Here is a 12701-nt window from a genome sequence, read left to right as displayed (position 1 = left end):
CGAAAGCTAAACTATTCTCAAATTGTGCCCTCTAAAGTGCACAAATTTTGACATTCTGAAGGTGTCCCTTACAAGGAAAACAATTTTGCACAACCATCCATTTAAAAAAGATCACCAGTTTCTCTTCATCCCCTAAGCAGACAGATTCCCCAGATGTAAACCCTTACTGCATCACGGCTGGTGACCAGGAGCAGCATGACTAAGTGGCGTCTGTACAATCTCTTCTGCAGGTAAGACTGCCCTTTAAGAACACAAGAGCATAATAACACATAACGAGGAGAGGCCACTCTGCCCACACAGGCAGCTCATTCACCGAGTCCACGGCAGGGATCTGCACCTCTCCTCCTGAGGGGCCATAGGGTATAGCTGGCTCCTGCTTTCCCTTAAAAATCAATAGAACACAAATCAATTGTTACAGCCAGTGGTCCAGATCATTGGGTGGAAATGCAGTAAAGTAGAAACTGAGGTAAAAGTAAAAGTTAAACTGCAGTTTACTTTTCAGCTGGAGACGGGAGCTCTGTAAACCAAGGGGAGGAGGAACGGGGGGTGGGGGGGGGGGGGGGGGGTCAGCAGCTCTGTAAACTGTAAACATCACACACAGGCCTGTTCATTACACACAGCCCTGCTCATCACACACAGCCCTGCCGATTACACACAGCCCTGTTCCTTGGCCTGCTTGTGAAGATTAAAACTGCAGAAGCACCCATACTGTGAGATCCACACTGCGGAATGATGCTCAGGTCAGTCACAACCACAAATCCACACCCGCTTACCCGCTTATTCCTGGCCAAGGTTGCAGGGGGTGCTGGAGCCAATCCCAGCGTGCACTGGACAAGTCACAGGGTATACACAACATTCACTCACACACTCATACCGACGGGCAATTTACAATCTCCAATTAGCCTAACCTGCATGTCATTGGACTGTGGGAGGAAACCGAAGTACCACGCAGACAAGGAGAGCACGCAAACTCCACACAGAACGGCCCAGGCCCCAGGACCTTCTTGCTGTGAGGCAACAGTGCTATCCCCAGCACCACCGTGCCACCCACAACCACACATCCTTCCAGTAATGCATAGGAAATCATACTCGCAGGCGCAGAATTGAGAAATTAGGATGTGATTCAATCAATGCAAAGACTTTTCTCAGAAAGAATGAAATTAGAGTTAACTGCTAATTACTATTTTGAACACATAAGCTATTTTTTATATAAACATTGTAAAACAGAATATTAAGTAATGGTCTATTTATGCAGAATCTAATCAGAACTTAATCAAAACTGTCTGAACTGGGAGTTCTGACAGTGTGCCACCACTGCTGAGGCTGCAGTAATGTTTCTATAGCTATAAAACCTCCAATACATCTGCCAGTGGTTTGGTGGGATGAGTTGATACTGAGCATGCTCAGTGCACAGGGAGAAAGAAAATCAAGGATGTCTTCGAGCATGCTCAGTAACAACTCACCACATTGTGAACTGAGCATGTTCAGCAGGAAGTGGATCTGAAGGGCTCCACTGAGCTGTTAAACAGAGATGAGAACACCTTCATACCTGGGTTTCATTTTCAATAGCTGTGAATTCAGTGATTGGACTGTATCCACAACCCAGAGTAAAACATAAGCACTGAATATTAGACAGTGCAGTCAGTCTTTGAGCCCAGTACTGTACACCACTATCTTCTTTCTCATCTGATGGAAAAGGGATTTCAATAAGTGAGACTTCCTTGGTTACATGTTAAATAAACACCCAAAAAATAGCAGCACAGAATCCATACATTTTATTCCTGAGAAAACACAATTCCTTAGACTTCAAGGCAATTAAAATGCACAAAAGTATCAAACTACAGCATCTGTTCCAATTCTGCAATCTTACAATGGGACATGGAAATGGCTGGCATGCATCAGCATACTCCACCTCACTGAAGAGATCGTCTGTGCGTAAAAAGCGACTGGTCCTGCTCTTTATTATTATCATCACTATTATTTAGTACTTCCCCACAATATTGGAATGCCTGATCGTAGCTGTCCTAGCTGCACACGCTACACATGGAATGAGCTCCTTCGAAATTAGGTTGGAACATAAGAATTAAACAACCTTTAGACTTGTAAAGGTTTTGGTATACACTTAAGGATTGTCTTCCTCTTATATGTGACAATTTGCAATGGCAAGATTTTCCCCCCTCCCTGGTAAAGAGAGAGAGACTCAGAATGATCATGTTAAATCAGACTCACTACACGGCCCCGTAGTGTTTCAGTGTCACCAGAAGGGTCAGTTTTTTCGGTTTGCCTGTGTCACTGATTGGTAGACCACCCACCAGTACCACTCGCCAAAGCCTTGCTGGACCACAGCCTTGAGGGCGTAAAAATATGATTTTCTTCTCCTGACATTATGAATGTCAGCTGCATAAAGTACGTATGTCTGTAATAATGTCAGTAACTTGGCTGCTCCAGCAGACACATGTTGAAGACAGTTCAGCTGTGACAGAAGGGAAAGATCAATCACTGTACTGGCACAGGATTTAAAATGACAAAAAATATATATAACGAAAAATAAATAAACCTAACATAGACAAGTTTAAATGCACTGACATCCCTCTTTCCCATCAGCCCCCCCATCACCCCACCCCCCACAACAACATTTTGATGCCCTCAATCAGTCACTTCAATTTGGTAAAGGGTCTTGTTGCCGTGGAAACGAAGAGGACCGGCTACCTGTCCCATTTGCTGTATCAGTGCAATAAATGTCTTTGTTCTGGTTGTGAGACAGAGAGACAGACAGACAGATAGACAGACGCAGCCTGTTCATGCTCTGTGGGCACTGCAGTCCACAGACTGTCCACATCACCCCCTCTCCTGCTCCTAAACCTCTGTCCCTGGCTTTGATCAGCCAGGAAAGGGTTAAAGCACAGTGCTGCCCCCAATAAAGTACTCCCTTTATTTAGAAAACTATTAAACCTGTAACAAAACATGTAAGTATTTCTCTTGCACATATACATCTTTGAAACTCTGTGATTAATACTTCTTGGCAATGTTTGTGTGTCTTTTTTTTCCTTTTTCTTTTTTTTTTTAACAGAAGCAGAAATCTTCGGTCTTCAGTCTTGAGGCTATCCACTGAAGGATAAAGTGCAACATCGCGCTGTTCCCTGTTCGGCTTGACCAGAGACGGCTGCTAAAGTTCGTCACGCCGCAAGCCTGTCGAGGCAGGGGAAGAAAAAAAAAAACCTGAATAAATAACTTTTTTTCCCAGCTAATCCAACTGCACTGCCAGCATATAAAAACTCTACGACTCACTGAGAGACAAACAATGTGCTCTTTCTTCTAAACTGCCAACCAGACCTTCGGGCAGGCCTTAACATTCAGAAGAATGCAGACAAGTTCCAAACCTTTGTCTAGAAGCTTTATGGCCATAGCTGGAGGAGGACACAGGTAAGAGGTGTAGTTTAACAGGCGTGTCCTTGTAAAGGCTCCTATTGGCTGTGGCTGCAATGACCTGGCATTAGGTCTTCAGTGCCCAAGCCTGTTTGTGTGCACTTATGTCTCTGGCTCTGGATGGGAGCAGCTACTATATAACAGGATACGGGGGTAGGGCACAGTGCTCATGTAGATGAGAGGGTTATGATACACTGTGTGGCATACCTAATGGTGTGTTCATTGGGTAATGGCCCAACTGACCTTCTTTGTGTGGCGCTGATGAAGGATGACCTTTGGCCTCTGCGGCGTCCTGGACGCTCTTTAGCAGGCGCTTTACGGCTCTGTCGTACTCCGCCCACTCCGGCACGATCCTCACTGCCGCGGTCAGCTTCGGCTCCTTAGTCCTGGGGTTATTACACTGCATGGGAACAGCAAACGCACCTGCTCACACCCTACAGGCAACCTACTCACAACCTGCTCACAACCTGGGGTTATTACACTGCATGGGAACAGCAAACGCACCTGCTCACACCCTACAGGCAACCTACTCACAACCTGCTCACAACCTAGGGTTATTACACTGCATGGGAACAGCAAACGCACCTGCTCACACCCTACAGGCAACCTACTCACAACCTGCTCACAACCTAGGGTTATTACACTGCATGGGAACAGCAAACGCACCTGCTTACACCCTACAGGCAACCTACTCACAACCTGCTCACAACCTGGGGTTATTACACTGCATGGGAACAGCCAACGCACCTGCTCACACCCTACAGGCAACCTACTCACAACCTGCTCACAACCTGGGATTATTACACTGCATGGGAACAGCCAACGCACCTGCTCACACCCTACAGGCAACCTACTCACAACCTGCTCACAACCTGGGGTTATTACACTGCATGGGAACAGCAAACGCACCTGCTCACACCCTACAGGCAACCTGCTCACAACCTGCTCACAACCTGGGATTATTACACTGCATGGGAACAGCAAACGCACCTGCTCACACCCTACAGGCAACCTACTCACAACCTGCTCACAACCTGGGGTTATTACACTGCATGGGAACGGCAAACGCACCACAACCTACTCACATCCGACTCACAACCTGCACACAACTACTCAATACTTTGGCTTCAATAGTCGGAAGAGACAAATTTCAATGCAAAGAGCACAGGGCTGAGTAACTAACTACTGGGTCTAAAAGAAATCTGTCATTCCTTTTACAATATCCTAAAGTGAAACTCTATGTTATCTGTCAGTATTACTTATGGTTATGACTTGAAAGTAAAACTAGGTTATGACTTCTTGAAAATAAAAGTAAAGCCAATTTCCCACAAAAGTCTTTGAGTTATGGGTAGCATTTGTTCAGTACTAGAACAAGTACTGGTTGGTTTCTGATGGTTGTGTTGAATAATTCCATGTTGTATGGCATATGATTTTAATTTTTCACAGAGACAACGCTTTCCCATTTATTAATATTCCTGGATATTCAAACACTGAGAAAACACACCTCTTCCCTTAATAGAACTTAATAAAATCATTCCAATGCTCTTAAGCAATAAATAACATCACTTATTTACTGCAGCTCATGCCCTCAAACAATAAAATTTTAATGGATTTATTTGTTCTCTGAAAGAGAACCACAATCTCTGGCTTCATCCCAGAGTACAGGGACTGGGCTTCATTCACTGGCAGGGCAGCCATCTTTATTTTGGTCAATTTGCCAACCCGATTCCTCATTTCTATACAAAATTAATTAAAATATATTATTATTATAATAATACAATTATGGCCTTTGGGTTAAATAAACTTAATTCATTTTATTTCTTAAGAACAAAGAAATGCATTCCATATACCCAGCGTAATGACTAATATCGGACTTATACCATCATGTAACTGCACCCAGAATGTATTTTGATAATTGGATAATAAAATTTTTAATGCATATATACACAGGCAGGTGGGATTGTCAAGCAAAGCATAACTCAAGAGACTGAAATGTTTATGATTTGGGCTGCCAAAGTGGTGTTTGTCAGTTTGGTCTGCAGAACAAGTGCGACTTTCACACACAGACAGTGATGAGGCGTCTCCCTGGTGACACGGGCACAGCCCACCTCCCAGGGAAGAGACAGGAAACAGGAAATGGTGTAAATGAATGCTCTATTCCTGGCAGCAAGGTGCCATTGCCTAAGGGATGTGATGTCTGGCAGGGACATGAGGAGGGGTGTTAAAAAGAGTCTTATCCCACACCCCCCCATACACCCCCCTTCCCGCCCTACAGCTTCAGCACACAGCGTGCTGCCACGGTCCTGTTTGAGCAGGGATGACATCACAGATATCAGGTATGACATCACAGGGTGTCACAGGGAAGTCTGCAGAAAAGCAGATGATTGCTTTCAAGCTGGGAAGGGGCTTGGTCACGGTGAAGCAGAGCACCGCACATCACCCAAATCTCTTCAGCGAGAACATCCCGCCTGTCCACGTGGAGGAGCTGTGCTGAGAGATACTGTATAAAACTGCACGTCGCCCAGCATCAGGGCTGCAATGATGATGAGTAACCCTGGGGCGACTCCAGCAGCGCTAACCGGAGCAGCTGTTCACTATGACCGCACATCGGCGCGTGCAGACGGCCGACACCCGTCCCCCGGCTGCGGGGTGCGTCTGCGGAGCACGCAGCCTGGGGTGACGCGCCGTGCGGCGAGTCGGAGAAAATCAGGGATCCCCACATCGGCGGCGGCTCCGACATTCCTGCCCGCAGGCTGAGGCGGAATCGCTTTAACGGGAGGCTCCCGTCATCCCTCACTAACCGCCAAACCCAAAGGCAGCACACCCATCAATCTAAGGCACACTGTCGAATGTCATCCTGTTTTCCATGCCTTTTGCTTGGTTTATTAAAATTTTGATTTAAAATTAGTTTCTACGTAAGGAGTGCTACACTACCTAGGTGTGCTCAAGTGAAAGTGAGACCACAATTAAAGTGTCTGCTAGTCCAGGGGTTCCCAAACCACAATTGCAATCCGAGAATTATAACAAGCTGATTTTTCTTAATTAGGTGCTTTTCATGTTTAAAAACATTATTTTCCCTCTAAAGCCACATTATGTCAGAAATAGCAATGCATGGCATGAAGAATAAAAGTCCCATGTTCACATTGTGCTTATTGTAGACAATTACATAAAAGAGGCGACAAAATTATTTTACTGGTCAAATTAAAGGTTTAGGAGAATCAATAGGCTCCTAAATGGTGAAAGTTAGGACACATGGGCAATAAAACTAACCATCTGGTAGATGATGAAGAATTCAAAGACAAAGCCAACGCTAATGAGCCAGACGTACATTATCTTAATAGTTTAAGGAAAAAATTATGAAACAACATAACACATGTTGAACAGTCCATGTTTACTGGCTGATTGAACAATGTGTGTATTGTACTGATTAGGATGACATATGGTTGACTGGACCGCGTGTTGCTCTGACCAGGTCAACGGTCTTGGCTATGGTATACTGACCAGGTTGATGGTCTTGGCTGCTTTATACTGACCAGGTTGATGCTCTTAGCTGCGGTATACTGACCAGGTCAATGGTCTTGGCTGTGATATACTGACCAGGTCAATGGTCTTGGCTGTGATATACTGACTAGGTCAATGATCTTGGCTATGATATACTGACTAGGTTGATGGTCTTGGCTAAGGTATATTGACCAGGTCGATGGCCTTGGCTAAGGTATACTGACCAGGTCGATGGCCTTGGCTAAGGTATACTGACCAGGTCGATGGTCTTGGCTAAGGTATACTGACCAGGTCGATGGTCTTGGCTAAGGTATACTGACCAGGTCGATGGTCTTGGCTAAGGTATACTGACCAGGTCGATGGTCTTGGCTAAGGTATACTGACCAGGTCGATGGTCTTGGCTAAGGTATACTGACCAGGTCGATGGTCTTGGCTAAGGTATACTGACCAGGTCGATGGCCTTGGCTAAGGTATACTGACCAGGTCGATGGTCTTGGCTAAGGTATACTGACCAGGTTAATGGTTTGGCTACAGTATACTGACCAGGTCAATGGTCTTGGCTAAGGTATACTGACCAGGTCGATGGTCTTGGCTTTGGCCTTCGATGTGTCGTCACACCAGGTCTCGCACCACAGCCACTCCTGAGGCAGGGACTTTATCGCCACCTGGTGGATCATGTTGTTGGGGAGGTCCTGCAGTGAGAGAGGAGAAACAGCACCAGTGAGCAGTGATCACAGTCTTACCAAAACCCACAAGACCACCCCATAAGAACACGGACACCACAGGAGAACAGGAGAACTTAGAGAAAGGCAACTAAACTTCCAGATGTCAAATTTTATGGTTACAAAGGAAGAATTCAGACACAAAATTTCATCAGGCTCATATTTCTACCAGTAGAGCAAGGGGACATTATTTAGTTAGTAAGTGAAATCTCATATAAGTCTTGCTTTCCCATGTAGAGCTGTACATACACACTACAGTTAGCCAGGCCATGAAGCAGAGGAACAGAGGCACTGACTCTCGGGAACTCCTGACTGGGATAAACACAGCTGCTGGATGCTCCAAAGGCAGTTGGCAATATCACACTGGCCTTTTCACATCGTAAAACATTCTTACATTATTATTAAAACGTTTTATTTTAATATGTGCCCTGTATTATTACTCTGAGAAATCACAGGCCACAGGGCCTAGAGGTCAGAAACTGACCCATCCGAGCCACCAGAAGTACACCAGAAGAGCAGGTACTGGGACATTAATGAATGTAAAACTGCACTGAAACTGGAATAGCTCAGTTTGTATGCACTCAGCACTTTGTGAAATATTCGAAAGCCACTTACAGCCATAGTGGAATTATTATTAAACTTAAATCTAAGAAATCATCTGTCAGGGAGGCACATTTATAGCTGGAATATATAAACATGCCGGCAATTTCAGCGTCCCGCACCTCCCAAAAAAAGTGGCTGATAATTAAAGAGTTTAAGATTTATGGCAGTGATTAAATGGGCTGGCTTTAAAAAGGTCTTTTACTTTGCAGTGGTAGAATTTTAATACCGACGCTGTATTTGGACGTGAGGATGTTTTCTTCAGGACCCCACCAGAGTTACTGGAAACCAATCACAAGGGTGAATGATCAATATGGGGGAGGGGGAGGGGGAGGGAGGGAGAGGTGACAGAGAGAGGCAGGGGAAGGGGGAAGGAGAGGGAGAGACAGAGAGGAGAGGATTATAGAGAGGAAGGATCTGCGGTCTCACCTGGTCCAGGTTGGACAGGCTGTTGGGGTCCTGGCTCAGGGCCTGGTACTGCCCACGCAGCCGGTCCCCGGCAGCGATCTTCCGGAACTTCTTCAGGTCCACCACGTACAGAGCACTGGAGCACAGGACACAGCGCAGGACACAGGCTGTAGTTACTGCAAGCAGCGCCAGGGGGCGCCAAACCCAGCTCCAGGAGGGCCGCTCTGCAGCACAGTCAGCTGTTCCAGATTGTGCTCCATCCAATCACACATGCTGAATTGGTCCAATTAGTTCATTAGCTGTACAGCCCTGCGATATGTCCCAAAACAGACTCAAAAACATGTTTTTAGGCAAAAACAAAAGAAAGGCCACACCCTGTGAATGGAGTTAACTGGAATAAATGAGAAAAGAGTTTTGGTTGGAACGTCAGCAGCAAGGGGAGCCAAGGGACAAACACTGCTGGCTTATTCCACCGCTCTGAGCTCCCCAGTACTCCACTTCCAAGAGAAAACCTGGACTGCATTTCTCCAAGACTGCCTTTCAGGTAAAGCCGGTCCAAACCCACAGCCCACAGCAGTTTAAATATCCATACCCAAAGAACCGTTGGTAACATCAGAAGACAGAGACTATTCCGGAGAGTCAGACACAGGACACAAAGCCTGCAGAGTCAACACCCCCCTGCCTACCCCCCCGCCCACGCCCCCTTTATCAGACCTGTGTGCTCAGCGTGTGGCTACACAATGGGAAGGAGTTCAATAAAACGATCCACATTTCCCAGCAGGCCTTGCTCCACGGCGTCCACGCTCTCTGGTGTGGGCTCGGGGCCGGGCGATAGGCTGGTGCGTTTCTCACGGCAGGAGAGCCGCGTGCCAGGAGGCCGTGTGACGGGCGGTGGCGTTGGCCAGGTAACGGCCGGTTACACTGCACGCCGGTCTACACAAGCTGACACTATGCATGCTTAAAACAGCAGCACACTTCTGACCTTCCCTGTTCGACAAAGTGCTCCAAAATAAAACTCACCTCAGGAACATATCCCAATGATTATTCATTTTTTCTTGAAATTTTCAATAAATGACAGCCGCTTTGAGTTTTGGCTGAGTGACTATGCAGATGATGCAGCAGATCTACAGGCCAAGCCGTTTCAGTGTTACACGTGCCGAAGGTGCTCAGAGTCAGCATTACCTTATATGGTATTTCCTGTTCCCCAGGTGGGAGGCCCAGTACCCGGATTTCCAGAAGCGGTAGCCGTCCATCTCTTTCCGGCTGTCGCAGAAGGGGGTGTACCCATAGGGGGCGCCCTCCAAATCCAGGTCCCTGAGTTCAGTGAGGTCCGCCCTCACAATCTGAGCAGAGAGAGAGACCGGCTCAACACGCTGGCACTAACAACACCCAATCGCCTCAGCAAAGGACACCAAACACGCAGTGATTTATGGTGAGCAGGGATATGAAATTATGTGATATTATTCGCTGTAAAAATGTGCGGCACAGTTGTGCGGTTGATTGATGTGTACGTCTCCAGATTTTCTCTCCAGTCGGGTGAAATATGTCCACTGCATCAAATAAACATCATGCTCAAGCTAACGGTATTTGCCTGTGCCAGTAACTCAGCTGGTGGAATGCAAGCCTTTCGTTCAAAATCAGCGAAAAAAACCGCAATGGCTTTCACGCGTGGCTGTGGATGGGGGAGGAAACTTTGCGGTGTCGAGTGAGAGCGGCCCACGGAAACGAACAAGGGTCCCCCCCCACCCCCAGTTTAGACCAATTCCACCCCCCTGGGGTCACCTGGTCGGCGTCCACGAAGATGATCTTGTCGACGGCCAGCGGGAACAGCACGTCCAGGAAGAGGATCTTGTAGCCCCAGATGGTGCGCTGCTTCTCCGTCTGCGGGTGCAGCCAGCGGGGCCACTTATACTGAACCAGCTCATATCTGAAGCCATAGGACTCAGCCATGCGGGGGATGGACTCCTGCACAGAGAGGGAGGAGGGAGGGAGGGAGAGGGGGGAGAGAAAGGGAGGGAGAGAGAGGGAGAGGGAGGGAGGGAGAGAGAGTGGGAGAAAGAGAGAGAGGGGAGGGAGAGAGAGCAGGAAACAGAGAGAAAGGCAGAAAGGGAGTGAGCTCATGTCTGACTGAAATAAGGGTGAATTACAGAGCTTAATAACTTGCAATGCAACGCACACATCCATGTGCATGACTGTGGAGAAAAGAAGAAATCAACAAGAAACCAGACAGATCTCAAAATGTGTCCAAATGTGGACACTCCTCAGTGTGAGGGCCTCCCTTGCGTGGAGGGGAGCGCGTGTTTGTCCCCAGGCCCAGACTTGCCCGAGGAGAGAGGAGAAATCATCTTCAGAACTTCATTTCTCAAGTTCCGGGGAAAGGCAACACCACTTTAAAAAAAGCCACCGTGAGCTCCAGCATATCCTCCAGAGCCAATCAGAGGCAGCGACTGGAGACCGAACCCTACTTCTGCATGGAGAAGCAATTATCAACACTGAGCTCAGCACAGCTGGCCAATAGAGACCAGATGCCTAAAATACAACAGTTTGATCAATAGCAGCCCATTTTGGTTCTACCCCCCCCTCCCCCCCGATGAGCGGATGAAAGACACGTTGAATAACCTGTACACTCATTTTCTGTCGTCTCTTCTGAAATTCCCTCTGGTTGCTTAATGCTCCCCCCTCATTTTGTCCCAGCTTGCAAGCATTACATTACATTTATTTGGCAGACGCTTTTATCCAAAGCGACGTACAAGCACCTAGGAAAGCATTATCAAACAGACTGTTCCAGAAACAGTTGCCCCCTCCCCCTCTGGCCCTGGGTCTGCTGTTTCTGACTTGCGTGCGTAGGGCGCGCTGGGTCCCGTGTTTCGGCTCTGGCCGATGAGGAGAGCGGGACAAACAGAGAGAGAAATCCTCCTGCGAGCAGGGAGGTACTGCGGGGGACTGGGGGGGCAGGGGGAGGGAAGTGTGGGGTGGGTGCCGTGCAGAGAATTTATTACCTTGAAGGAAGGGGAGAGGTAGTTCTTGAGGAACCAGAACTTGACAGGCGTTTTGGTGTGCTTCAGCACAGAGAGCATCATTATTCTGGAACACACACGGAGAGAGAAAGAGAGGGAGGGAGGGAGAAAGAAAGAGAGGCGGTGAGGGAGGGAGGAAGGGTGACAGAGAGAGGGAAAGACAAAGTGTGTGAATTAGGCAATACAGAATATGCAGACTTCTGCCACAGCCTGTGACGATACTGACGACTACCTCCTGCTGTTACAGGATGTTCTGTGTAAGTATTAAGCATTGCTACTGTCTATGATTCATGATGACAAGTATATACCTTTAACTGGTCAATTATTCAACACAATTGAACAAAATGAAGAGAGCAGGAGAGGCAGTGATAGAAATGGAGAGAGGGAGGAGGGCGTGAGCGTTCAGAGGAAACAGAGAGGAGGTAGAGAAGGAGAGGCAGTGATAGAAATGGAGAGAGGGAAGAGGGCGTTCAGAGGAAACAGAGGAGGTAGAGAAGGAGAGGCAATGATAGAAATGGAGAGAGGGAAGAGGGCGTTCAGAGGAAACAGAGGAGGTAGAGAAGGAGAGGCAGTGATAGAAATGGAGAGAGGGAGGAGGGTGTTCAGAGGAAACAGAGAGGAGGTAGAGAAGGAGAGGCAGCGATAAAAATGGAGAGAGGGAAGAGGGCGTGAGCGTTCAGAGGAAACAGAGAGGAGGTAGAGAAGGAGAGGCAGTGATAGACATGGAGAGAGGGAAGAGGGCGTTCAGAGGAAACAGAGGAGGTAGAGGAGGAGAGGCAGTGATAGAAACGGAGAGAGGGAAGAGGGTGTTCAGAGGAAACAGAGAGGAGGTAGAGGAGGAGAGGCAGTGACAGAAATGGAGAGAGGGAAGAGGGCGTTCAGAGGAAACAGAGGAGGTAGAGGAGGAGAGGCAGTGATAGAAACGGAGAGAGGGAAGAGGGCGTTCAGAGGAAACAGAGAGGAGGTAGAGGAGGAGAGGGCGGGGTTAGCAGGGGTCAGCAGACTGACGCGCGTGTGGGCGCCTCAC

At 47.7% G+C, this 12701-nt stretch overlaps 1 protein-coding gene across 3 annotated transcripts in view; it reads right to left on the bottom strand.

Moving 5' to 3' along the window:
- Positions 1-1760: 1760 nt before the first annotated feature.
- Positions 1761-12701, bottom strand: part of uggt2 (UDP-glucose glycoprotein glucosyltransferase 2) — a 46747-nt gene continuing 35806 nt past the window's right edge. For all 3 annotated transcript variants that reach the window (XM_064311783.1, XM_064311784.1, XM_064311785.1), the window contains 7 exons: positions 11657-11741; positions 10440-10622; positions 9840-10000; positions 8679-8793; positions 7503-7619; positions 3670-3826; positions 1761-3189 (listed from right to left, as the gene is read on the bottom strand). In XM_064311783.1, the coding sequence (XP_064167853.1) occupies positions 3167-3189; positions 3670-3826; positions 7503-7619; positions 8679-8793; positions 9840-10000; positions 10440-10622; positions 11657-11741 (841 nt within the window). In that variant the 3' untranslated portion in view covers positions 1761-3166. The remainder of the gene's footprint in view (positions 3190-3669; positions 3827-7502; positions 7620-8678; positions 8794-9839; positions 10001-10439; positions 10623-11656; positions 11742-12701) is intronic.

The sequence above is a fragment of the Anguilla rostrata genome, chromosome 15 (assembly GCF_018555375.3).
Source record: "Anguilla rostrata isolate EN2019 chromosome 15, ASM1855537v3, whole genome shotgun sequence".
Classification (NCBI taxonomy): Eukaryota; Metazoa; Chordata; class Actinopteri; order Anguilliformes; family Anguillidae; genus Anguilla; species Anguilla rostrata.
Note: the sequence above shows the minus strand (reverse complement) of the source record. Positions and strands in the feature narration are given on the sequence as shown.